Raw genomic sequence first — 25,553 nt, 5'->3', positions numbered from 1 at the left:
GCACGGAAAGCAAAATAAAGCATTAGCATCAGTGCACCCAGCTAGCCAAGCCTTCCTGGTGTACCAGCTACGGGAGAAGCCGCGCATATACTGCTTCCCTTTCTCGCTAGCCTGCTGTCTGATTGAGAGGTCAGGTTGATCTGGGCCCAGCTCTTTCACCCGAACTTTCTCTGACAAAGTTCTCCTCTCAAACGGATCTTGGAGGAGAGATTTCACCGAGTTAGGGTTGGGTCTTGGAGGAGTAACGTTTGCGCTCGCCATTGTCGTCTAGTAAAAATGGCGCCACTGGAGCCCGGTCCTTATTTTATCAGGGGCGAGCTTGGGGCGATAAAATAATCGCCCTCCTTGGATTCGATTTAAGATCGCTGATTGGCTACATTTTATGTCATACATTCATATCTTAAATTAGCAATTGGCTTAACTGCTACGTAGACCCGCCTCCTCGGGGCACTTTCTGTATCGCCCAGAGCTGACGGGGCGTTTGACAGGCAGAGGAAAGGTTGCGAATATGATTTTCTATCATATCTTACACATATTACTGTGTGCATTCCATATTTCAAACACACAAATATTGACATACTGATGTTTTTATTATTATTATTATTATTTTTATTTATTTTTTATTTTATTTTTTAAAATAATTTTATTTAAGGGGGCGGCGCCCTAGCGCCCTCTATCGGCCAGCCGCCACTGCTAACAATATTATTACATGTAATCCAGGAGTTTTTGTTTGAATTCTGGTTCTCCTCTCACAACACAAGTCACTCAGAAAAGCATATGTAGCCAGTAGCATGCTGCAGGTACATTTGGCATTTAAAAAAAACTATAGCTGTGCTACAGAATTAATCTGTTATCATAAAAGTGTATTGCAATATTCAGTCTCTTGCCACACACACACACTCTCACTAGATACAAATGTGTAGGCTACTTGTCCAGAGAGGTTTGTGCTGTAGAAGTGGATCTGCAGCAAAAGTAGACCTTTACTGCAATCTACAGGTCTAAGGTCACACTAGCATACAGAAAATGTAAATGTAGGCTATCCACAGAAAATGGAAATGTGTGTGTTTCTGTTTGAGAAGTTAAACCAGTTCATTCCCTTGTCACTGAGTGTCCTGCATCATGTATTTTTTTTATTATTTGTAAATTAAGTATGGTTTATTTTACAGTACATTTATTTTAGACAGAATCACTTATATCTGGTTGAATGTTGGTTGTGGGACATATCTGAAGTACTGTGTGTGTTCCATTAATCACACTAATGCCAGGGTCAGTATGTGTGTGTGTGGATAGGCATGTTCTATACAGTATTCAGGACAACATTACTCTATTTATCATACACTATGACTATGACTGCATAATAGACTAACCTAAAAATACACATTATTTTCTAATAAATGTGTTAACAGGGGAATATACAGTGGGGGAAAAAAAGTATTTAGTCAGCCACCAATTGTGCAAGTTCTCCCACTTAAAAAGATGAGAGAGGCCTGTAATTATCATCATAGGTACACGTCAACTATGACAGACAAAAGGAGAGAAAAAAATCCAGAAAATCACATTGTAGGATTTTTAATGAATTTATTTGCAAATTATGGTGGAAAATAAGTATTTGGTCAATAACAAAAGTTTCTCAATACTTTGTTATATACCCTTTGTTGGCAATGACACAGGTCAAACGTTTTCTGTAAGTCTTCACAAGGTTTTCACACACCGTTGCTGGTATTTTGGCCCATTCCTCCATGCAGATCTCCTCTAGCGCAGTAATGTTTTGGGGCTGTCACTGGGCAACACAGACTTTCAACTCCCTCCAAAGATTTTCTATGGGGTTGAGATCTGGAGACTGGCTAGGCCACTCCAGGACCTTGCCCGGGCGGTGTGTTTGGGATCATTGTCATTCTGAAAGACCCAGCCACATTTCATCTTCAATGCCCTTGCTGATGGAAGGAGGTTTTCACTCAAAATCTCACGATACATGGCCCCATTCATTCTTTCCTTTACACGGATCAGTCGTCCTGGTCCCTTTGCAGAAAAACAGCCCCAAAGCATGATGTTTCCACCCCCATGCTTCACAGTAGGTATGGTGTTATTTGGATGCAACTCAGCATTCTTTGTCCTCCAAACACGACGAGTTGAGATTTTACCAAAAAGTTCTATTTTGGTTTCATCTGACCATATGACATTCTCCCAATCCTCTTCTGGATCATCCAAATGCACTCTAGCAAACTTCAGACGGGCCTGGACATGTACTGGCTTAAGCAGGGGGACACGTCTGGCACTGCAGGATTTGAGTCCCTGGCGGCGTAGTGTGTTACTGATGGTAGGCTTTGTTACTTTGGTCCCAGCTCTCTGCAGGTCATTCACTAGGTCCCCCCGTGTGGTTCTGGGATTTTTGCTCACCGTTCTTGTGATCATTTTGACCCCACGGGGTGAGATCTTGCGTGGAGCCCCAGAAATCGAGGGAGATTATCAGTGGTCTTGTATGTCTTCCATTTCCTAATAATTGCTCCCACAGTTGATTTCTTCAAACCAAGCTGCTTACCTATTGCAGATTCAGTCTTCCCAGCCTGGTGCAGGTCTACAATTTTGTTTTTGGTGTCCTTTGACAGCTCTTTGGTCTTGGCCATAGTGGAGTTTGGAGTGTGACTGTTTGAGGTTGTGGACAGGTGTCTTTTATACTGATAACAAGTTCAAACAGGTGCCATTAATACAGGTAACGAGTGGAGGACAGAGGAGCCTCTTAAAGAAGAAGTTACAGGTCTGTGAGATCCAGAAATCTTGCTTGTTTGTAGGTGACCAAATACTTATTTTCCACCATAATTTGCAAATAAATCCATTACAAATCCTACAATGTGATTTTCTGGAATTTTTTTTCTCATTTTGTCTGTCATAGTTGACGTGTACCTGATGAAAATTACAGGCCTCTCTCATCTTTTTAAGTGGGAGAACTTGCACAATTGGTGGCTGACTTAATACTTTTTCCCCCACTGTAAATGAAGACAAAGGCTATCAATTCAATGCAAATATTACTGTATTAAAGGAAATCGCTGTATTAAGCCTGCGTTGAAGACCGTTTGAATGGCTTGGATAGGCCTATGGAGATGGCAGAAAACATCCTGATTAGAAGGGGAGCTTTGTGAGGCTTCTCCTGTTGAGAGGTGGAGGGAAGATCCTCTGGGAGTCCAGATGTGGCAGCATGTGCCACTATGCTGGGCACTACAGAAGAGAGAGAGTTGACATGCACTTTAATTTAGAAATTATGTTATATTGTATTCTTAGTTTCAACTCATTACTTTCACAAATAAATGAGAACCAGCATCTTGAGGTTTAGAAATTAGAAATCATTTTACATAAGATCACTATCGATAATATATAATGTACTGTATATAGGGTTTAATATTTTTGCAATAGCATCTTTGTACACCAATATCTCAAACAGTAAATGTCCTGCTGTATGGACTTACACATGCTATCTTCAGCAGTAGTCTGGTCTTTAGATTCAGAGTGGCAGGAATTCTTCTTGGAATCCTTCTTGTTCCCGATCTTGAATGGCTAAGAAAGAGTTGAAAGACAAAAACATGTCAAAACAACAGTCACAGCTGAACAACCTCATGGTAATAACAAATCACATCTTACACACCAGCACACCAAGATTTATAAATGGTTTTGGAATTAATGGATGGTTTTACATTTTCTCGAAATAACATTGTTTACTCACATTGACACAATTGTTAACTTAAATAAGTTTGATGTACCTTTAAGTTGATTTTCAGCCTGGCAAGCCTTTGTAGGAAAGACAGCTTCCCTCTGGTAGCCTTCACATCCTCAGCCATGGGAAGAGCCTCAGGCCGGGTGGCTTCGAAATATGTTCTTGAGGCTGCCCTTGATGCCTCGTTACAACTGTGGAGAATCTCCTTGCTCAGAGACTTCACAAGAATCCTACTGAATGTAGAGTCCTGAGTCGACACGGCCAGTTGGAGGATCTTCTCTGAGCCAAACTCCTTCAACAGATGTTTGTAGACGGTGCTGTATATTTTATGACTCTTCAAGTTCTTGGGATAAGCTTGGGTCTCAGAGCAGCCTGACCATGCACAGAAGGCAGCTATAACTTTTGGAATCAGGTCTTGTGACGTCAACTGGGTACAGATCAGTTTGGGTTTGGATTTTTGACAGAAGTCTCACCACTAACATGCTGATGAGGCCGGTAAAGTCATCATCACCGCTTAAGTTATCAGTGGATGGGGTTGAAAGCGAGACATCTTTGACAACATCCGGACTGGTTGACTTCTGATCACAAACAATGCTCTGAGCTACACCGGAACAACTGGTGGTATCTCTTTCCTCAGCATCTATGTTGGCCTCAAAGCCTCGTGCAGCATTGGAGGTCTCACTTGTTGCCATGCTGATGGCGGGAAAAGATGGCAGAGGGGAGGACTTAACACTCAGTAGACTGCCTATATCAGTTACAGTTCTGGTTGGAGATGACTCTCTGCTTTGTGCATCAGAAACCACAGAGTCCATGACCTGGCTTACCATTACTTTGTTAAACAGACTGACTGTGTCACTAAATGCTGATGTAGACAAAGAGCATGAAATCCTATCTTCAGATACGCTAGCCGTCACACTGACTCTCTGAGCCCAACTCATTGAAGCTAAAGATGGCACAAGGCTAGGAAGCAGGAGACGCTTCACAGACTCCTCTGCAAACAGCTGAACCAGCTCGTAAGCTGTGGGTTTCCCCAACTTCTTGTCATTCCTCTTCAGTTTAGTAAGGATTGTATGGGATGCACTCTTTCCAGCCGCCACTGTCAGAACCAGAGGGGTCAAGTTACTCTCAGAAATGATGCGGTTGACTTGGTGAGTAAGATCACAGGAGAGAGCACCAATCCTATCCTGAGATATGAGCTCCTCAAGTCTTGCTATTGCAGCTGTTAGATCAGGGTGGGATGCAACCTCCCCTTCTTCCTCTGGATATACATCCTTTAAAATGGTATCCACTATTGCAGACATGCTTTCCCTGGCATTACACACTGATGTTTTTGTCTTAGTAGATTTGCCCATGTCGATGACTGAGCATCTTACAATGGGCTGAGTAGTACTCGCTGGTAATTCAGAAGGGATGGGAATTCCAGGGAGTGCAAATTCCCACTCTGACTTCTGTGATCTGGCAGATGAGGATGACAACGAGGAAGAAGGACGCTGTGGTGCTGGATAGACCAGTTCCTCATCACATTCACTGCTTACCTTCTCAATATCGTCCAGGATCATTCCAACCACATTCTCTATTTGTGAAAGCTCTCCTGCAGTCACCATTTGGTCAGATTTTGACAGCTCTTTCTGAATTGAAACCAGAATATGGCTGAGGGTATTTTTGGCTTGAGCCTTTGTTACTTTGGCTTGCTTTCGCCATGTGAAATAATTCCTAATCTTTGTCTTCACATTGTGATAAATAGTCTTTGCAGTTGTCCAGATCTTCTTCTCAGATACTTCCACACCAGACTGGGAGCCTTCGGGTGCGGCCTCAGTGTATTCTGAGGTTTTTTCATAACTCTGTTGAAGCATAGAGTCTGCCTGCCATAGAGTAGTAGAAGACTCTGTGCGTGGGAAAAGGCTCTTTATGTCATTTGTAATTGATCCAACGATTTCAAAAGCAGTTAAATCGGTATGCCTCGAGGAAATTGTTGATGTTGCTGGCAACATCTGAGAATCTAGCTGGCTGGAACTGACTTTGCTGGGAAAGCTACTGATTGATTTGATCAGTATTTTTCGCACTTTGTTGGTAGCGTTCATCTGGAACTCTTCACTGGAGAGCTTCTCAATGACTGAGGCTGGAGTATCTCTTAATCCCTCCAACGCAGAGGAACCGGACACAGGCATGTCTTCTAGGTAAGACATGACACCGTCCAAAAAGTCATAGACTTCAAGGGAGTTGTAAAAGAAACTCTCTGCAACAGATGATGTGCATTCCTGATCTGATCTATAGATGTCCACAATCTGGGACAAGACCTCTTTGGTGCAGGGCACCAGGTTTGAATCACAGAGAGACAGTAATGGTTGAGAGTTCTCACTTTGGCATTTACGGAGAGCACCAAGTCCTATTGAGTTGACCTCTTGCAGTATTGCCTCGCTCTTACAGGTTTCAGGTTGCTCTGGTGTTTTCTCTTCTACAGAGCCAGTTGAATCACGTCCATCAGATAAAGAAGATGAATTGCATTCTGATATAGGAGATTCACTCCTACATGGTGAAGGCAAGCTCAGGATTGAAACGGGCAGATCACTGGAGTCAGTGTGCTCCAGAAGCACATCACTGGAGTCAACTTTTTCCATAAGTTCAGCTTTGCCTGAAGCCTGTCGCAGAGTCTACAAGCTACATGGAAGGGTTTCCTCTTTGTTGTACAGTGTCCTACTTGGGGATCTCTCTGGGTGCTTGTTGGCTGATCTAATTCAGCATGCTGCACAATGTCCTTGACATCTTCAACAAAGTTATCAATTATTTGTGATGCCTCAGAATCTACTTTGGTCTGTATGAGCCCAGTGGCCGCAGAATCAAGGATCCTGTCAGATGGGCCAGATGCATTCGTCAAGCTTGGAGTGGTACTAAACGAATGAGAAGGTTGAACCATACCAGAGATACCGCTCCTAAACCTTCTCACAAGAATTTCACTCACAGCCTTTGAGGCTTTGGTCTTGAACTTTGCACCAAACAGAGTGCCAAGATTTTGCGTCATTTCATTGCAAGATGTACATATTATGTTCAGCTCCTCTGGAACAGGAGAGTCTTGAGCATCCAGGTGCTCCACTGCAAGGTCACTGCCAGATGCCAACATTTTAACTTTCACAGCCACTTCTCGAAGCACCTTAGCCAATTCCGGATCTTCTTTTTCCAATTCATCCACCATGTCTGCGATAACAGTCATCACCTCTTCTGTTGCAGGTGGAATGCACGACTCTAATTCAGAGGTGGAGCTCTGGTCCTCTGGAGTGGCATGATCATCAAAACACTTCTGGACCATGTTGACCATCTGTTCAGCGGCCTGGGTACCAGAAGCAATAGGGGAGGACCGCCCTGAAATGGCTCTGCTGATAGTCATAGAGAGGGCCAAGTTAAGCTGTTTGACCACCACCTTGATAAGACCAACGGTCAGCTCAGGTGGGCAAGAGGACAGGATATTATGGTCAGAGAGTTGCTCCTGGACACTTTTGATGATTCTGTCCTCTGGCATTCCCAGGTGGACTTTCACTGAGGTCTGGGAACTTTAAAACGAACAAACAAAGCATGATAATTCCTGTCTGAACTTGGCAAATCGATCAAGCATTGTAATTTTAGTATTCTAAATATTTACATGTCCTTTTGATCTCTTTTCATGCTCATTAATTCTAATCTGCTCAAAGGTTGATACATTACATTCTGTACTACATTAGATAGCATAAAATGCATTGGCTAACAAACTGGGATAGATGAGCTAGGTGAAATCCATACATGTAAACCTTGAGGGGAACATACCTCTTCGAAGAGGGTGTTAGGGACCTGAGACGTTGAGCCCCTGTGCCGCCCTTATACAACTTCTTCGGCAGATATTTAACTTCCTGGATGAGCTCCAGTCTTTCCTGATCAAAGGCTGTAAAGGATCTTGCACTGCCGCCCCTCTTGGTTGAGTCAGTTTGGTCCTCAGCAAAGCCCGTCACCCCCAGTACGCCGGCCAGGGCCGGCAGCAGGATCTGCAGGGTGCTCTGTGTGATGAAGGTTACAATTGTCTTGCACAATTTGGCAAGCTGTTCCTTCGTCATCTGTTTTGAACAAACAGAACAAAAACAGGCTTTTCAATGGAACTGTGATGTAAAGTATTCTAGATCGAACAGAATGCATTTGATCAACATTGTTATTCTTGTCTGTGACTGAATTCAAAGTTTGATGAAGTCTGACAGAGCAATGAACATGAGTAACAGAATATAACTTGATGGCTAATCCCTCTCTCTGAATTCAACAGATTAATGACACATCAAAGGTCAAAGAAAGATGGAGAAACTTACAGGGTTTTTTTGTCCTTTGTAGATCACTTGCCACTGCCTAGAAAATAAAAAAGAAGTGTTTTAGTTAGTGTTTAGTTCCCACTGCATAAGAGTTCATAAATGTTGAACATGTGAAGTTAACATACTCATCAGTAAGATTGCGCAGGAATGAGATGAGGATTGGGTAGGAGTACTCCATCTCATCCTTGTTGCCTGGGCCAAATGCAGCCTTAACTGCTTTCGTCTCCAGGAGCTCAATTACAGATCCTCTGTCCAGGTGTTTATTCCTGGAGACTAAAGATGTGATTGCCGTAGAGGGAGTAGAAACAAAATTAAAGAAAAATCAGACATTTTATCTCTTAATACTCTGACTTAACTGTTTTAGGCTTTTACAATAGGCCTATTTGAATAAAGCTATCTATGTAACCTTTCTTACTGATTACAGTAGACTACAGTTTCATTGAAAATGGATAACACAACCTGCACATCACAGACAGAATAGAGAACCAATATAGTAGGCTAATCTCTGACCTGCATCGTTGTTGGTGCCCTGCTTCCCTGACTTCTTGCCACTACTCTTCCTTTTTGCCTAGGATAGAACAGAACAGATTGCAGATCTCAAATGATGGCAGACATGTTACACCAGGGCCTGTATACATAAAGTGCATCAGATAAGGTGTGGGCTCAACCTTGCCCAAATAATCGTATTCATTATGATCTCAAATGCAAAACTGATCCTAGATCAGCACTCCTACTCTGAGACACTTTATGAATCAGGTCAAAGCAGCTCTTAAAACACGTTTTGAAAACGGGTGTATTATTATCATAGAGATATATAGATCTCTATGGTAGTCCTGCTATCAGGTGCAGAGGGCAGCCCAGTAGGCCTATGTGCCCGGTCACTCCTGCTTCTTACCTTCCTTCCCTTCTTGGCCTCCTTCTTGGGCGGGGCCACCGGTTCTTCCTCAACAACTTCCTGTCCTTCCCTCTGAGGATCACCCTCCTCCCTCTGTACTACCTGAAGGACAGACATTCCAATAGGTAATAATAGGTCAACGTCAGAGTAGATCTTTGCATAGGACATCATAAATAGAGCTACAGCCATATCAGAGCTAAGCTGGTGATTGACTTTATAGAGAATGGTACATCTGTTTTGCAATATATTATAGCTTTTTACAAGAAATATCAGTTTAGATTACTTTTTTCTTTCTTTTTTACTTTCCCCCAATATTATATGAAGTCATTTAACCTACATTTTCTTCATCCATTCAAGCTATTTTATATCTCGAAAATCATTCAAGTTGAGTTCAAGTCGAGTGTGCAGACAATATTGCAGGCAGGGACTGTAATTTTGGGCTACATGCTACGTCATGGAACGTTAGACCTTTATGACATCACAAATAGTATTTTTGGGAGGAGCGCGGGAAAGGTTACTTGCCCATTCAGTAGGACTAGCCAATATTGAGAGAGATTTCCCCGTCAAACGTTTTCGATAGCCTACCCCTACGCCTTCAATCGAACAATTACACTGCCCATAATTTCATCACTCTCCGCAGGTCAAAACCAATCATTGGTCAAAAGACAGAAACATGTGGTTCTGCCTTTGCAATATTGTCTCTCTTGTGGGTTTATTTAGGTACGACATGTAGGCATACTGTGTAGGATCCAGTTGATTGGTCTGTCCTAGTCATTAGTAGCCTTAGGTCGAACCAAAAATCTTAGACGCTAGTCAACATCTTCTAGGAAGTATTTGTTAATAATATTCATTTCAATATCGTTCTATTCTTTGATTTAGTCCCAATCAAAACCAGCTTTTCAATCAAATCCTGTTATTGGCTGCCAAACCCCACCAAATATGTTATTGTAAGCCATACCGTAGCGAGAGAAAGTGAGAGCTGCAACGTGGACTCGTCCCGTGGCTTCTACGCTTGTATTGACCTATGCAGGGGCACTAAAGCCTGGGCCTGCGGGTGGAGGCAGTAGCCTACAACGCTGAAGGCTACACCGTTTCATTTTATTAACTCACTATATTTACCTTGTCTTCTTCATCCATTTCGATCACCTGCACAATCTTACTTTAATTGTAAGTGTTTATGTTGCCTACGTCATCTTGTGATGCTGTGAGCTAACAAATATAATTTATGCAGTAGGCTAGATAGGCCTGGGCTGCATAACACTGTTAATCTGGGAAAACATAAAAATATTTTAAAAAATGTGTTTACAATGCAAAAATAGCGTAGGTCTACTATTCAAGTCCAGACTAAAGCCACACCTCTTCACACATACTGACCCAGAATCTACATTGTCTTAGCTTTAACCTCTGTTAAATTCACTTCCCTGGTTAGTCTGTCATCATGTTTAGTGTTCTCCATGGTTAGTCTGTCCTTATGTTTAGTGTACTTTAATATAGCCTACTTACTTATTTTAATGTTTGATTTTATTGCTTTTTATCCTGCAGATTTTCTTGTGTATTTAGAGTGAATTTGGGTGTCTTGAAATCTGACTGCCCCTAAATTAGATTGAAAGCTGAAAACTTGTTTGCCCACATTTTAAAGGCCCAGTGCAGTCAAAACTATTTGATATCATATTGTACAACAGCTGATAAAAGTGTTTTAAAAAATGTGATTAGGGTTACTTCCTGATAGTTCTGGTTGAAAATACAGAGCATGTTCCTCTGCCCAGGCCTTGCTGACACACTCCAGATCTGGATAGGTATTTTGTGTGTCAGCTAACCACATCATATGTTATAGCAATCTGTCAGTCGATGACACAGTGGATGACTTGGCACACAACCATTGGTTGATGCATGCAACAGCTGAGCAGGGGAATGTGACCTATATCTACATGGGACACACTCTTTTCACAGCACTTCAATGCAAAGCGATTTTCGTAGCAGGTTTGGAGAGCATTTTCGCTAACCCTTTTCCTAACCTTAACCTCAGGTTCCTAACCTGCAATGTTAATTATCCTAACCTGCTACGTAAATTCACTTCGATATTGAAGTGCCATGAAAAGAATGTTTCCCATATCTATATGTAACAGGTCAAAGAATTACAGATTTTTGCAACCGTTCATTTTTTATTTTACTTTGTGAGTTGATTTCACCAAAATATTGTATTGTTCAGCATTTCGTGTAGTTTACAGATATTGGGAGAGTTAGTTGTGTAAGTGCGCCCTCTAGAGTGTTGGTTTGGTTATATGCGGAGGGATGTCATGCTTTTCTCAGTCTGCATTGTACTCGGCTGGGAGAGGTATGTGTTCACTTCGGCGTGATATAAACTTGATATACCTGTTAAAACTAAAACGTTTCAGTGCACATAGTAACTTGTATGTATATTATATGATGAGTGTACGTACATTTAATCAAGCTGTGTCGTGAATTTAGCTATTTTTGAGAGTTTGAGAAATTGCTAACTTAGCTAACCTCGTGTTTTGTTTAGCTGTAAGTTAGCAATCGTCTATCCTCTTGTGATGAAGCCCACGTTGTTCTTTTTATGTTAGGCGGATTCTGGTCGAGAGTAGAGTTTTGAACATTTTCTCTCTTTGATGTTGAACAGGTATGTATTCCCTATATCAGGTTAAAAATATGTGTTCATTTAAAATGTTTTCATGTATTGATTAGTGTTTAATGGCACTGAGAAGCTCAAATGTGAAGGATTACATGTTGCTTCGTGCATATTACTGTATGTATTACCTATTTGAAAGATGGTTTATGTCATGTTGCACAGTATTAATGTAAAGGCTAAAAGCTCAGAGTTTTTGGCAGAGATAACATGCAATATGACACATACATAAAATATACACCAGATGTGATGTTTATTTTCCAATTATGTTGTATTTTATTCCTTGTATTTTTGAATGTGATTATACTGAGTCTGCATTGTACTCGGCTGGGAGAGGCGGATTCTGGTCGAGGGTAGAGTTTTGAACATTTTCTCTCTTTGATGTTGAACAAATTGAGAGAGTTGTACACAATAAAGTGCCTTCAAGTACGCCAGTGTCTTGTCTTCAGTGCACCGGAACACAACGCAGTAGTCGGCGACGAGCAGACCGCGCCAGCTACATATACAGCACCTTCTAATCAGCAGGTTTGCATGGGCGGGAGTTTCGGCTTTCCATGGTGACATCACCATGTGTAAATTGGTTTATAGACCAATGACAAAGAGATTTCCAAGCCTCTCTGCCAATAACAGCTAGTTTTCAGTTTTCCCCTCCACACTGACCACTCCCAGACAGTCATAGCAAAATTATTGGTTGAGAAAAAATGTATATTACAGTAAGGTACTTAATTGTTACCCAGAAATGATTCGATATTGATTTTTAAAAAACGTCTGCTTTGGGCCTTCAACAGATATCTGCACTACATACTCAGAAATAACAGATTTTTACATTTTAGAATGTATTTTATCAAGAAAGTAAGTTATACATGTATTTTTTTTATCTTACTCTTAATTACAACTCATTTATTTGGCTGTGGTTCATTTGATTTTCAGCACAACCCTGTTTGATAAGTTATAGTATTATAGTGACCTCTTGTGGTCAAATTTCAAACTCACAGCTTAACTAATTAAAATTGAGGTTTTCCATACCCTGTCTTATCAAACAGTGCAACATTTGACTGATGAAATGGCATTCTCCTAAAATTCTTACACTTCTAGATGAGAAATACAAGTCACTATTCCAATACTGTTTGATTCTGCCGTTTTTTGAAATAATATGAACAAATATGAGCGCAAATGTCTGAGATTGAGACACCAACTATTAACATTTCAGTTAAAAACCCTTGGATAATTTCAACATTAATTACTTAACATCTATACACATACACACCATGTAAATATCAATAAAAAGAGGCACACATGCTACAAATAGTTAGTGACTACCTACCAGTTAATCAGATTAGATTATTATGAAAAATAATATTGTTATGAGAGACAAATTGCCTTTAGACAACATAAATGACTGCGTCTGGACACAGGTCAAAACTACTCTGCCGAGCTCAAGTACTCTGTCAAGCTCAAGTTACCAGCTATGTATGGTTTCAACAATTACAAGGAGTTATTGAAAAGTATCTTACAAACATTGTTTGAATGTGAAAACTTGTCAGGTTTTCTGAAACAGGTGTATTTGTATTGAAGAACCCTGAGATTGTGGACAGTAGGCCTTGTGTGAACAGGTGGGAACAGACTGAAGATAATGACTGTAAACTGAATGTATACAATTTTACAGAAAAACGTTTTCCTTTCTCTGTCTTTCGAAACTCAGGAACAGTTTGAATATTCTTTATGTAATTTAAACTATGGTATGGATGATAAAGTTGAATCTTTCTCTCTGAATCAGGAGTAAACTTTCATTCTCCCAATTTTTCCCAATGCCCAATCTGAGCAACCTACGCTATAAACCCTGTCTTTCCCATTATTATTTCAAAAGTGGAAAATGCTACAATCGATAATCACACATAATGGGCATTTCACAGCCAAGATTTCTTGATCCGTCCCATCTTGGCCAGTATAACCTTCACCCGGTCCCTCTCTTCCGGAGTCCTCTTGGAGGTGCACTCCACAGTAGAGTCGGTCTCAAAGGAGATGGCTGGGACGTGAGTGAGCAAGTGGCCCCCAGCCTTCTCCTGGGCCATGGGCGTGGGAGTCTGCAGGACCAGCCTTCTCCTGGGCCATGGGCGTGGGAGTCTGCAGGACCAGCCTTCTCCTGGGCCATGGGCGTGGGAGTCTGCAGGACCAGCCTTCTCCTGGGCCATGGGCGTGGGAGTCTGCAGGACCAGCCTTCTCCTGGGCCATGGGCGTGGGAGTCTGCAGGACCAGCCTTCTCCTGGGCCATGGGCGTGGGAGTCTGCAGGACCAGCCTGCCCCTCAGAGAGTGTTTGAGCTGCAGCAGCAGAGGGTTGTGGTGGTTGTACAGCCCCACAGGGTCGCTCTCGGGCCGGAAGCAGGTGGAGCAAGCGGAGCACAGTACGCAGAAGATGTAGACCCAGCCCAGGTAGTGCAGCACAGGGAAGATGTAGACCCAGCCCAGGTAGTGCAGCACAGGGAAGATGTAGACCCAGCCCAGGTAGTGCAGCACAGGGAAGATGTAGACCCAGCCCAGGTAGTGCAGCACAGGGAAGATGTAGACCCAGCACAGGTAGTGCAGCACAGGGAAGATGTAGACCCAGCACAGGTAGTGCAGCACAGGGAAGATGTAGACCCAGCACAGGTAGTGCAGCACAGGGAAGATGTAGTCACCAGCAGGATGCGGAAGATCAGCAGCATGGTCAGCCAGATCTTGCCGATCACTGTGGAGTGGTTCTGCACCTCGGATAGGAAGCGTCCGAGAATGGACCAGTCTCCCATGGTTTAACCAGTCTCCCATGGTTTAACCAGTCTCCCATGGTTTAACCAGTCTCCCATGGTTTAACCTGGGGGGGCTTGAGAAGGGACAAGGGTGTGAATCACAACCTCCCAGTCCACTACTACCTAAAACAGTACAATAGGAATGATTTAGACACCAATGTTAATTCTATGTAAAGGAACATTTTCTAGTGTTTTGCAAATGGCTTCTTATCTGATCTACGATGGTTGTATTGAAACTCACAATACAGAAAACCTTTTAATTATGTTGAATAAATACATTTCCCAGAAATGTCACTCATTATCTCATAACTTCTCATACAGCTGTTGATACACGAGAATGATAGAGTATGCCCATATCAATGAGGGGAATACAGTGCAAATTGTAACAGCAGAAAATACTGTTTCCCCTTTCCGTTTATCATAACAATTGAAAATGCAAACAGAGAAGAACAATCCTAACAAAATAGTTAAAAATCCACTCAACCCTGGATAGTTTGTCTCTTTCCAATGCAAATCTGTAAAAAATGCTTTGCCATGTAGTCCGCATTGGCTATAATTAATATAAGTGCTGTTTAATGGACGATTTGAACGGTGTTGAGCCTGGTATGGGAGAATGAGCATATTCAGACATATTCAGCCACTCTATCTGAAACTCTCATTGTGCTGTGGGGATACAAAGGCAGCCAATGTACAGTTTAACAAAGATTTAAAAAATACAATGGGAGGCACCTTTTCTGAAGAGCCGGGAATAGTCAAACAATAACTGCAGGGAACTAACTGGAAAAGGAAAACAATACCAATTTATGCAAAGCTTCTGCTCTTCGCCCGTTTCAAAAAATACAATTTTGATAAATATTTCGCACTTTTCCAGACTATGCTCAATCAATCTTTGAATTAAATGTGATGACAAAGTAGAGGAATCATCCAGCAGTTTTAGGCTTATAGTCACCAGTTATGACTACAGCATTTGTCTTTCTCTAGGCCACTAGCCTTAGTGCTTTGCCCCATCCACTTATAGGCCTGATCTAACACAGAGATACAAATCTCACAATACATACAGTTCACTAAAATGGTCTTCCAGGAACTGTCTGGACTAAACAGGACTGTGGTATCCCTTCAAATGGTATTCTGAAGACCCTATAAGCAGCTTGCATCAATGATGTATGGATCCAATCCAAGTCCACAGATTAAACACACAGAACAGGTTATATCTCCATTAAAATAAGTATGTTTAGAGTCTATCCATCCACTTGAATGTCCATCATGGGATCCAATGTAAAGACCAAGCCTCAGTATCCTCCGCAGCATCCATGTCTCTGCTTCATCATGGTGTGGTCCATACACTGTGGCTTTGGAACAGAGGACATCAGGACCATTCCCCTGCAGTTTGTGAGGGCACGAATTCAATTGTTACTTTGTGTGGTTGGGCTGAAAGGCTGGATTAGGTCTGGTCCGTGTGTGTGTCATATGTAAACTACAGGGCAGCCAGTGCCAGTGGGCCAAATATGATAAATAACTGAATGATTGATCGAGTTCATCTAAATTAGAATATTGAGGAAGCATCTGGCTTTCTGAAAACACCAACCTGTTAAAGACAAAGACATTGCTAACTAAGCACTAAGGATTGTCATGCCTAGAACTGTAGACCCATTGATAATAAATAAACCCTTTATAGGACCTATAAACTGTAGATGCTTCAGAAATTATTTATACGCAAATCTCATGCAATATAAAGTGTTGCACTATTGAGTAGACAGCTGATGTACCTACTGTAATGTCATGATGAAAATAATAATAATGTATGCACTCACTAATTGTAAGTCGCTCTGGATAAGAGCGTCTGCTAAATGACTAAAATGTAAAGATCATGTACCACTTAGCAGATCAGTTTATGTATGTACATTTTTTTTAACATTTTAGTCATTTAGCAGACGATCTTTTCCAGAGCGACTTACAGTTAGCGAGTGCATACATTTTTAATTTTTTTTCATACTGGCCCCCTGTGGGAATCGAACCCACAACCCTGGCATTGCAAGCGCCATGCTCTACCAACTGAGCTACACGGGGCCCAGTATAGGTAATGGCTTTATTTAAAGGGCCAATGCAGTCGTTTTTATCTCAATATCAAATCCTTTCTGGGTAACAAAGTACCTTACTGTGATTGTTTTCAATTAAAATGGTCAAAAATAAACTAAAATAGCTTCTTAGCAAAGACCAATTTCTCAAGCAGGAATTTTACTAGGACTGTGTGGTCTGAGTGGGGAGGGGAAAATGTAAAATGAGCTGTTATTGGCAGAGAGGTTTGGAACTCTCTTTCTTTATGGTCTATTAACTAATTAAGTGTTGACACCAGGCAGGCCAAAACTTCATCCCACCAAAACAGGCTCAGATTTCAGGCGGTCTTTTCGAACAGCTCTTACACTAAAAGGGCATTATCATCATTTTCACAGTATTATTCCAACCACATAGTGTGCCTTCGGAAAGTATTCAGACCCCTTGACTTTTTCCACATTTTGTTACGTTACAGCCTTATTCTAAAATTGATTAAATAAAACAATTTCCTCAGTAATCTACACACAATACCCTATAATGACAAAGTGAAAACAGGTTAAAAAAGAATAATATATATATTTAAAAAACAAAACAGAAATACCTTATTTACATAAGTATTCAGACCCTTTGCTATGAGACTCGAAATTGAGCTCAGGTGCATCCTGTTTCCGTTGATCATCCTTGAGATGTTTCTACAACTTGATTGGAGTCCACCTGTGGTAAATTCAATTGATTGGACATGATTTGGAAAGGCACACACCTGTCTATATAAGGTCCCACAGTTGGCAGTGCATGTCAGAGCAAAAACCAAGCCATGAGGTCGAAGGAATTGTCCCTAGAGCTCCGAGACAGAATTGTGTCGAGGCACAGATCTGGGGAAGGGTACCAAAACATTTCTGCAGCATTGAAGGACCCCAAGAACACAGTGGCCTCCATCATTCTTAAATGGAAGAAGTTTAGAACCACCAAGACTCTTCCTAGAGCTGGCCGCCCGGCCAAACTGAGAAATCGGGGGAGAAGGGCCTTGGTCAGGGAGGTGACCAAGAACCCGATGGTCACTCTGACAGAGCTCTAGAGTTCCTCTGTGGAGATGGGAGAACCTTCCAGAAGGATAACCATCTCTGCAGCACTCCACCAATTAGGCCTTTATGGGAGAGTGGCCAGACGGAAGCCACTCCTTGGTAAAAGGCACATGACAGCCCTCTTAGAGTTTGTCAAAAGGCACGTAAAGACTCTCAGACCATGAGAAACAAGATTCTCTGGTCTGATGAAACCAAGATTGAACTCTTTGGTCTGAATGCCAAGCATCACGTCTGGAGGAAACCTGGCACCATCCCTACGGTGAAGCATGGTGGTGGCAGCATCATGCTGTGGGGATATTTTTCAGTGGCAGGGACTGGGAGACTAGTCTGGATTTAGGCAAATATGAACGGAGCAAAGTACAGAGAGATCCTTGTTGAAAACCTGCTCCAGAGCACTCAGGACCTCAGACTGGGGCGAAGGTTCACCTTCCAACAGGACAATGACCCTAAGCACACAGCCAAGACAACGCAGGAGTGGCTTTGGGACAAGTCTCTGAATGTCATTGAGTGGCCCAGCCAGAGCCCGGACTGGAACCCAATCTAACATAATAATAATAATAATAATATGCCATTTAGCAGACGCTTTTATCCAAAGCGACTTACAGTCATGCGTGCATACATTTTTTTTGTGTATGGGTGGTCCCGGGGAACGAACCCACTACCTTGGCGTTACTAGCGCCGTGCTCTACCAGCAGAGCTACAGAGGACTACATCTCTGGAGAGACCTGAAAATAGCTGTGCACCAACACTCCCCATCCAACCTGACAGAGCTTGAGAGGATCTGCAGAGAAGAATGGGAGAAACTCCCCAAATACAGGTGTGCCAAGCTTGTAGCGTAAAAAAAAAAAAAATACCCAAGAAGACTCGAGGCTATAATCGCTGCCAAATGTGCTTCAACAAAGTATTGAGTAAATGGTCTGAATAATTATGTAAATTTGATATTTCTGGCTTTTATTTATTCTAAAATACAGTTTTTGCTTTGTCATTATGGGGTATTGTGTGTAGATTGATGAGGGGGAAAAAAAACATTTAATTAATTTTAGAATAAGGTTGTAACCTAACAAAATCTGGAAAAAGTCAAGAGGTCTGAATACTTTCCGAAAACACAGGTAAATCACGTTTTTGACTGCACTGGGCATTTAATAATTTCAAGGTCTTAATTGTATGTCCACAAATTTGATTGTGTCTGACTTGCAATATTTGAGTTGGATGCCCAATCCCTGGGCTGCGTGACCAAATCATTGATTTGAATGGGTGTTATTAATCACTGTGTGTGGAAAGTTGTCTGGGTTTTCTGTGAACTATTGAGTGTGTGCATTGATTTCTAATCTTATATACAGTGGGAAGTGATCAATTTACTTATTGATGATGGATGACGCAAAGGGATTCCCAATTCCTTTTTTTCCTGAGAGCAACATAACAACATGATATGACCGTAACCAAATGCAATCTGGAAAAAAATCCCAGTTTTATTGTTTCACTGATTTAATTAGATGTGACTGCTGTGGTAAGTGATTATTATATACATCTATGTAAGTGACTCATCATAACAGTATTACAGTTCATAGAGCAAGGCCGTAGTGGTTATCAGATAATGGACAAATGGTAGGTGCTGATCACATTTTTGGAAATATCTGTTCAATCATATAAATTCATGTTATGCATATGTTGTATCCTAATTGTGTTATGCATTTGTGTGTGGATGACAATATTTTGATATCCCAGCAAATCTTGAAAGGATTTCTTAAAATTAGATTTGAAGGGGTTGACTAATAGTAGCTAAACTGTATAGAAACAACATGTTGCTTTTTCCCTAGTGTTTGTGTTGTAGCATAATGTAATGATATATAGAGGCACAATCGGTAACCACTTTGACGATGGCATATTGAAAATGATTTACTTTTATGCCATCTCTCGAAGGCGCTCTAATGGACTAGTTAAACTTGTCAAATGGGGGGCCACATTCCATGTAGTACATATTTTACTGTTTGACGTGCCACATCATATGCCATTCAGTAATTTTCCAATACATAGATATTAGAAACATGTTTTATAGCAATAATATTTTAATACAAGCCAATTTACAATATCTTGATTTCTGAAAAATCTCTAACGTCCCATAAAAGTCAACTGGAAATGGTTCAGGCCGGAGCGTTACAGGAAGTTGTAGCAGCTGCCATGTTTAGCTGCTTTGTTGTAGATTCCTTCTAGGTTTCCTGCAGATTTTAAGTGTTGCAATGGAACCGAGCTGGAGTACATTTTTATTCCAGGTAAGTGTAACATCTGAGTGATAAATTTGGTTAACTACATCTATATGTTACTACATGTGTAATGCGTCGTTGCCTCTGGTGATTTTAAACGTAGATTTCTAGTAGACCTATTCAAGCAAAACAATGGTAGCGTTAGCTAGCTAGCTAATATTGGCTAGCCTATGAGCAATCCGCTAAACAAGCTAACGCTAGCTAGCTAGCTCGCTACATCAAGCCCAGACTTCCAGCTGTGAGGTATGGATGACGCTCGAGAGGGGGGGGGGGGGGGAAATCTGGTCGGTCTCCCCCCAGTTTTTGTAGAATATTTGTGTTTCGACAGATTTTAGTACAAGTCCGCCAGTGTATGTTTATAAATTGGATTGGCCACCACTTAGCTAAATATAAAAAGCAAGCAAGTTGGCAAAGTGATCATGCCCGCGCGTTGGATAGTTAGAAAGCTAGCTAGCTGTAGCTAGCCTCTTAAAGAACGAGAACAATCCCCACCTCCACTCCAGCGGCGAGCCATGCCAACCAGCGAATATATTTGGCTTGAAAAGTGCTTTCATTTTCGCAATCAGTGATTTTGTTTACTTGTTTTGATGCGATTTGAATACTTTTCTACTTTTAGCAAATCGCACTCGTTTACATTCTGGGCACGAGGATGGAGAGGAGGGACCCCACACTTCTGATTCTTAACTTTACCCCCTTTTCCTCGTCCCAAAATATTTAACCGCGGGTTGGAGAAAGAATTCAGACTATGCAGTAAGCTGCTAGCTAATTCTTGCACTACTGATCATTTTGTAACCCCTCTGCCCTATGTCTGAGATTTGTATTTGGCAGCTTGCAGAGGATATTCACGTCCTTAGTTATCTGCCTTTGGTGCGATGTGAGCTGCAAATCAAGGAATAGGGATAGTCATCAATGGCCATTCAATTTGGTTAATTGAAATCCAAACAAACTTTTTTTTATTTTTTTAAAACAATTTTAATAAGTAAGTACCTGATTAGGGTTGTTCAGGATATATCCAATCTATACATATTCGGAAATCCTAGACAGGGTTACAGCATTCTGAGCAATACACAACTTGCACCTTAAAATGTGTTGCAAAAATGCATTTTCTACCCTTTCTGTCTGTAGAAGGTGAACATTTGTCTGTGTAAAAACCTAGCCTCTTGTTGCACTATGTCCATTCAGTGGAGTTTTAGTATTTACTGATGTATGCTTGTAACAAGACGTAAAAAGTCCAATAAACCTTTATTGGTCGCATACACATATTTAGCAGATGTAATTGCAGGTTCAGTGAAATGCTTGTTTCTATCTCCAACAGTGAAGTAATACCTAACCATACACAAAAATAAAGGAATTAAGAAATATCAGGGAGAGTAATGTCGGAGTCTGGAATATAATATATGGTGGTGTGTATAGACAGTATATGAATCGAAAAGGTGTACAGCAGTAGCTGTATAGGATGAACCATGACTAGAATACAGTATATACATATGAAGTGGGTAAAACACTATGTAAACATTTATTAAGGTGACCAGTGTTCAATGACTGTCAGCGTTTCCCAAACTCAGTCCTCAGGACCCCAAGGGCTGTACGTTTTGGTTTTTGCCCTAACTCTACACACTGATTCAAATTATCAAAGCTTGATTTGAATCCGCTGTGTAGTGTTAGGGCAAAAACTGAAACGTGCACCCCTTGGGGTCCTGAGGACTGAGTTTGGGAAACCCTGGACTATGTACATAGGGCAGCATTTAAAATAAAGAGAACTTAAAAAAAACAAGACTGATGAAGGTAGAAAACACGAAAGCAGTCAACTTGCCAAGTACACTACATTCATAGATTGTTGACATTATGTAACCACTGGGAATTCATCCACCAGCAGTCACATGTCGGCTAGATCTTAAAAATAGATCTCTTTCCATCACACCTGAGGGGAATTGCATTTGAGAATCCAGACTATGTAAGCCTAGTGTAGACATTTGAAACATCCTCTGTCTGGGTATGGGAAAGCGCATCAGTCATAATTTAAGACCCTTTTCCGTTTATTTTCCTGGAATGTGGAACAGGCTATTTCTCCTAGTGGACATGTATTACATTTTACTGTCCTATCTATCTGGCAACCCAAGATGCATAACAAAATGCAGTGTCAGTTAAATTATTAGATGAATTGGACCCTTGACCCTTATGCTTCACAACATCATCTCAAATGGCATACAATGTAGTGTTCCAATCCCAGGTCAAATGTGAACACTAGTGTTGAAAATGTATGTCCTCAAACCAAGTTGCCACTTGTTTTCTTATTTTTTTCTTCCCTACTCCGCATAATCATATTGCAGCCATAGTGGTAGGCCTATATAGTTCCATTCCCTCAGCACTTGAGAGGTGCAGCTGTTGCCAGTTAATTGCCGCGAGCCAGGGACCCATGATAATGGTTTTATTTTGTGGCTAACAAGGCACAAATACCTGAAGCTGGTGTGATGGAGCAGTGGAGGAAAATGGAAACTAAGTAGTTGTTATTTGGAGGCTCCGTTTGATTCGCTGGTCTTGATGTAGCGTCTAATGAGGCTGTGCGTCACTTGTTATTGTTCTGTAAGGTCGGAGGTTATGCTTGGGGGGGTTGTCAAGCTATGCAGCTCTCAATAGTAGTATTCTCGTAATCCTGAATCAGATGAAAATGACTCATTTCTTTTCTCCCGATTTAGGACAATACGTAATGGGTTTTGTTTTACTGTTAATGTTAACATATTATTAACAAGCCCAGTATTTTCCTTTTCTTTTGTATTAGTCTTCTGTAGGTCCCATGGTTCCAGGGAATCCACGTAGGGACTACTACACAGGGATCAGAGTAAGTTAATGTCCTCCACAAAATGTCCCTGTAAAATCAAATACCCCAACTTCCTTTTTCACAGGTTTCTGCACATGAAATGAGCCCCACCCAGCCCTTGAAACATAGATGGAACATAGTGTGTAGTCAAGGTCTTAGTCCTGGTTTCAGGGTTAACACTCAGATCTTGTTGCTTCCCTCATGCAGGTTTGTGCCAGACATTGAGTGTGTTTATCAAGTTTTGTGAGAACACAAGCAATACCAATATAGTGAGTGAGTGAGTAGCTACCTTGGAGCATTCTTTTAAGTTTGGAGCAGTCCACATTGATGTACTGCATGAGCTCTATATCATGGACATCCACAGTGTCTTCTGAGCAGACTGTCAGCTCCTGCAACCTGGGGGAGAACACAATGGATAAGGACTCTCTTAGACACTGCCAGGGAACAAGTTCATCCAGTCAAACACATGATATCCAGAGATTTTATTCTCCCACAGTTTCTCAGTAGAAAGGAGGGAAAGAAGAGGGGGTGGAAGAGAGGGAAAAAAGGTAGCCTTTTTGACATCATCCCGTCGTCCTTCAAGACAGGAAACTGACATGACTGTATCAATGATGTGAAACTTTCAGAATGTTGCAGATAGAAACAAGGCTACAGTAAACATGTTGTCCACAAATGATGTATCGCTCCTTGTGTCAATTAGTGACAATTATTCCAACGTATGTTGTGTTGAAAGACATTTCATTTGTAAGTACCAAAGTTATATAGGTTGTTACGGGAAACTTGTTGCTCATGAGGGGCTGCATATATTAACAAAATGTCATGACAATAGCGCAAACAGGACAGGAGATATGTTTGTTCAAAGTTTGGAATTTCAGTTGATTCCTATAGCAACCCACTTGGGCCAATCAGAATAATGTTGTAAATTGTCACGATCGTAGATGAACGGGACGGACCAAAACACAGCGTGAAATGCATCCATGTTTATTGAACTTAATAAACATACAAAAACAACGAAACGTGACGTCGGAAGGCTAACACTAACAAGCCACACTAACCGAACACAAACAAAAACCCACAACACAGGCAGGAAAACTGGCTGCCTAAGTATGATCCCCAATCAGAGACAACGAGCGACAGCTGCCTCTGATTGGGAACCACACCCGGCCAAACATAGAAATACAAACATAGATTATTCACACCCTGACCAAACTAGCTAGAGTTCTATAGGCCAGGGCGTGACATAAATGCCGGATCTCCATGGGAAGAAGTATCATTCACCCAAGTTCCTTCAAAATCGGGCCAGTGCTGTCTAAGATATCGCGTACGAATGTACTAACGGACGGAGACAGAGCCACAGTCCCATCTCCGATTTACAATAGCACGATGTGCGGCATATCGATGCAGCCAGCGCCAATTCAAAAGATGTTGAAAGACATTTCATTTGCATGTACCGAAATTATATCGGTCATTAGGGGAAACTTGTTTCTTATGAGGAAATGCATGCATGTAAAAAATTACAATACTGTAGTTCAAACGGGGCAGGAGATATGCTTGTTCAAAGTTTGTTGGGGGACAAAAAGTGTAATTAGAAAAACTAATGGGCGGAGCTTATAGGTCCTCATGAGAAATGTGTTGCTCATGAGGGGCTGCATATATGAACCACATTTCATGACAATAGCTCAAATGGGACAGTAGATATGCTTGTTCATAGTTTGGAAATTCAATTGATTACTATAGAAGCCCCCTTGGGCCAATCAGTGTAATTTTGTAAATGTCGTATCTCTACGCATCATTCATCCAAGTTTCATCAAAATCGGGCAACCGCTGTCTGAGATATCACGTGTGACAAACATACGAACGGACAGAGACAAATCCACAGTCCCCTCCCCGATTTCATCGTGGGGGACAATTAACCTAATAGAGCTAACAGGATTCCCTGTTTTATCGTTCCATCTGAACGTTCTGTAACGTTGCACCATCCTGAACATCCTGGGTGGGGAGGGAGGGATTTCAATCATGACTGGGCTAACAGTTCAGTCACAGTGACCTTGTCCATGACTGGCTGCTAAACTGAAGTGCTGAGGTATGCGAACAAATTAACTTATCACATGGCATAAGCAGGAAAGGGGGTCCGAACAGTTTCCTCATCATTACTTCTGAGGGCATAACGTCATTTGTAATATTACACTTCTGGGAAAATCAGGTCTGGTGGAACTTTTTAAAGACACAAATGCATTTTTGCACAAAAGATAATAACGTAGGTGAGTTTCCATCGACCTTGGAAGAACAACAGGGTGGGCAGGCTTTTGTTCCAGCCCTGTACTAACACACCTGATCAACTGCTCATCAACACAGTGATAGTGACACTGAATTAGCCAACAGTCTGTAGTTCCTCAGGATCAGGGTTAGCGTTACCTGGTGGAGATGCGGCTGAAGACAGCGTTGAAGTTGTTGCAGCTGAGGGAGAAGAGGACCCCTGAGGCAGAGGCACGGAGCTCTGCAGCGTGCTGGTGGCCCTCACGGTACGTGTGGATGAAGTGACAGATCTCTGGCAGCAGCTGCTTCACAAGCATGGTCTCGTCCAGACGCAGGCAGTCCTTCGATTGCTGGGGGGATTTTATTTGATTTATTAGGATCCCCATTAGTTGACACCAATGGCGACAGCTAGTCTTACTGCGGTCCGACACATAACGAAAAATAATTTACAGACAAAATACTTTACAATCTACATACAGTACCAGTCAAAAGTTTGAACAAACCTACTCATTCAAGGTTCTTTATTTTTAGTATTTTCTACATTGTAGAATAATAGTGAAGACATCAAAACTATTAAATAACACATATGGAATCATGTAGTAACCCAAAAAGTGTTTAACAAATCAAAAAATGTGTTATATTTTAGATTCTTCAAAGTAGCCACCCTTTGCCTTAATGACACCTTTGCACACACTTGGCATTCTTTCAACCAGCTTCACCTAGAATGCTT

At 41.5% G+C, this 25,553-nt stretch overlaps 2 protein-coding genes and 1 long non-coding RNA gene across 3 annotated transcripts; all 3 read right to left on the bottom strand.

Annotated features, from left to right (window-relative positions):
* Positions 1-2,974: 2,974 nt before the first annotated feature.
* On the bottom strand, positions 2,975-5,179 carry LOC311121294 (uncharacterized protein). The gene is made up of 3 exons (XM_084195798.1): positions 3,753-5,179; positions 3,462-3,549; positions 2,975-3,213 (listed from the first exon to the last, which is right to left on the bottom strand). The coding sequence occupies exon 1, from the start codon at positions 5,056-5,058 to the stop codon at positions 4,069-4,071; it is 990 nt and encodes a 329-aa protein (XP_084051924.1). The 5' UTR covers positions 5,059-5,179; the 3' UTR covers positions 2,975-3,213; positions 3,462-3,549; positions 3,753-4,068.
* A 2,860-nt stretch (positions 5,180-8,039) lies between these two features.
* LOC311121292 lies at positions 8,040-8,642 on the bottom strand. Its single transcript, XR_014612262.1, has 3 exons — positions 8,539-8,642; positions 8,154-8,301; positions 8,040-8,065 (listed from the first exon to the last, which is right to left on the bottom strand). It is a non-coding gene; the product is annotated as an uncharacterized lncRNA (long non-coding RNA).
* A 6,220-nt stretch (positions 8,643-14,862) lies between these two features.
* Positions 14,863-25,168, bottom strand: LOC311121300 (neurofibromin-like). Its single transcript, XM_084195803.1, has 3 exons — positions 24,983-25,168; positions 22,857-22,963; positions 14,863-15,734 (listed from the first exon to the last, which is right to left on the bottom strand). The coding sequence occupies exons 1-3, from the start codon at positions 25,138-25,140 to the stop codon at positions 15,721-15,723; spliced, it is 279 nt and encodes a 92-aa protein (XP_084051929.1). The 5' UTR covers positions 25,141-25,168; the 3' UTR covers positions 14,863-15,720.
* Between the last annotated feature and the right edge of the window lie 385 nt (positions 25,169-25,553).

The sequence above is a fragment of the Coregonus lavaretus genome (assembly GCF_964263955.1).
Source record: "Coregonus lavaretus genome assembly, contig: HAP1_SCAFFOLD_1753, whole genome shotgun sequence".
Taxonomy (NCBI): Eukaryota; Metazoa; Chordata; class Actinopteri; order Salmoniformes; family Salmonidae; genus Coregonus; species Coregonus lavaretus.
Note: the sequence above shows the minus strand (reverse complement) of the source record. Positions and strands in the feature narration are given on the sequence as shown.

Coding starts and splice junctions, on each gene's coding strand:
- LOC311121294 (XM_084195798.1), bottom strand. CDS start 5,058: ATGGGCAAATCTACTAAGACAAAAACATCAGTGTGTAATGCCAGGGAA.
- LOC311121300 (XM_084195803.1), bottom strand. CDS start 25,140: ATGCTTGTGAAGCAGCTGCTGCCAGAGATCTGTCACTTCATCCACACG. Junction 22,964..24,982: donor TTCAGCCGCATCTCCACCAG/GTAACGCTAACC, acceptor GTTCTCCCCCAG/GTTGCAGGAGCTGACAGTCT.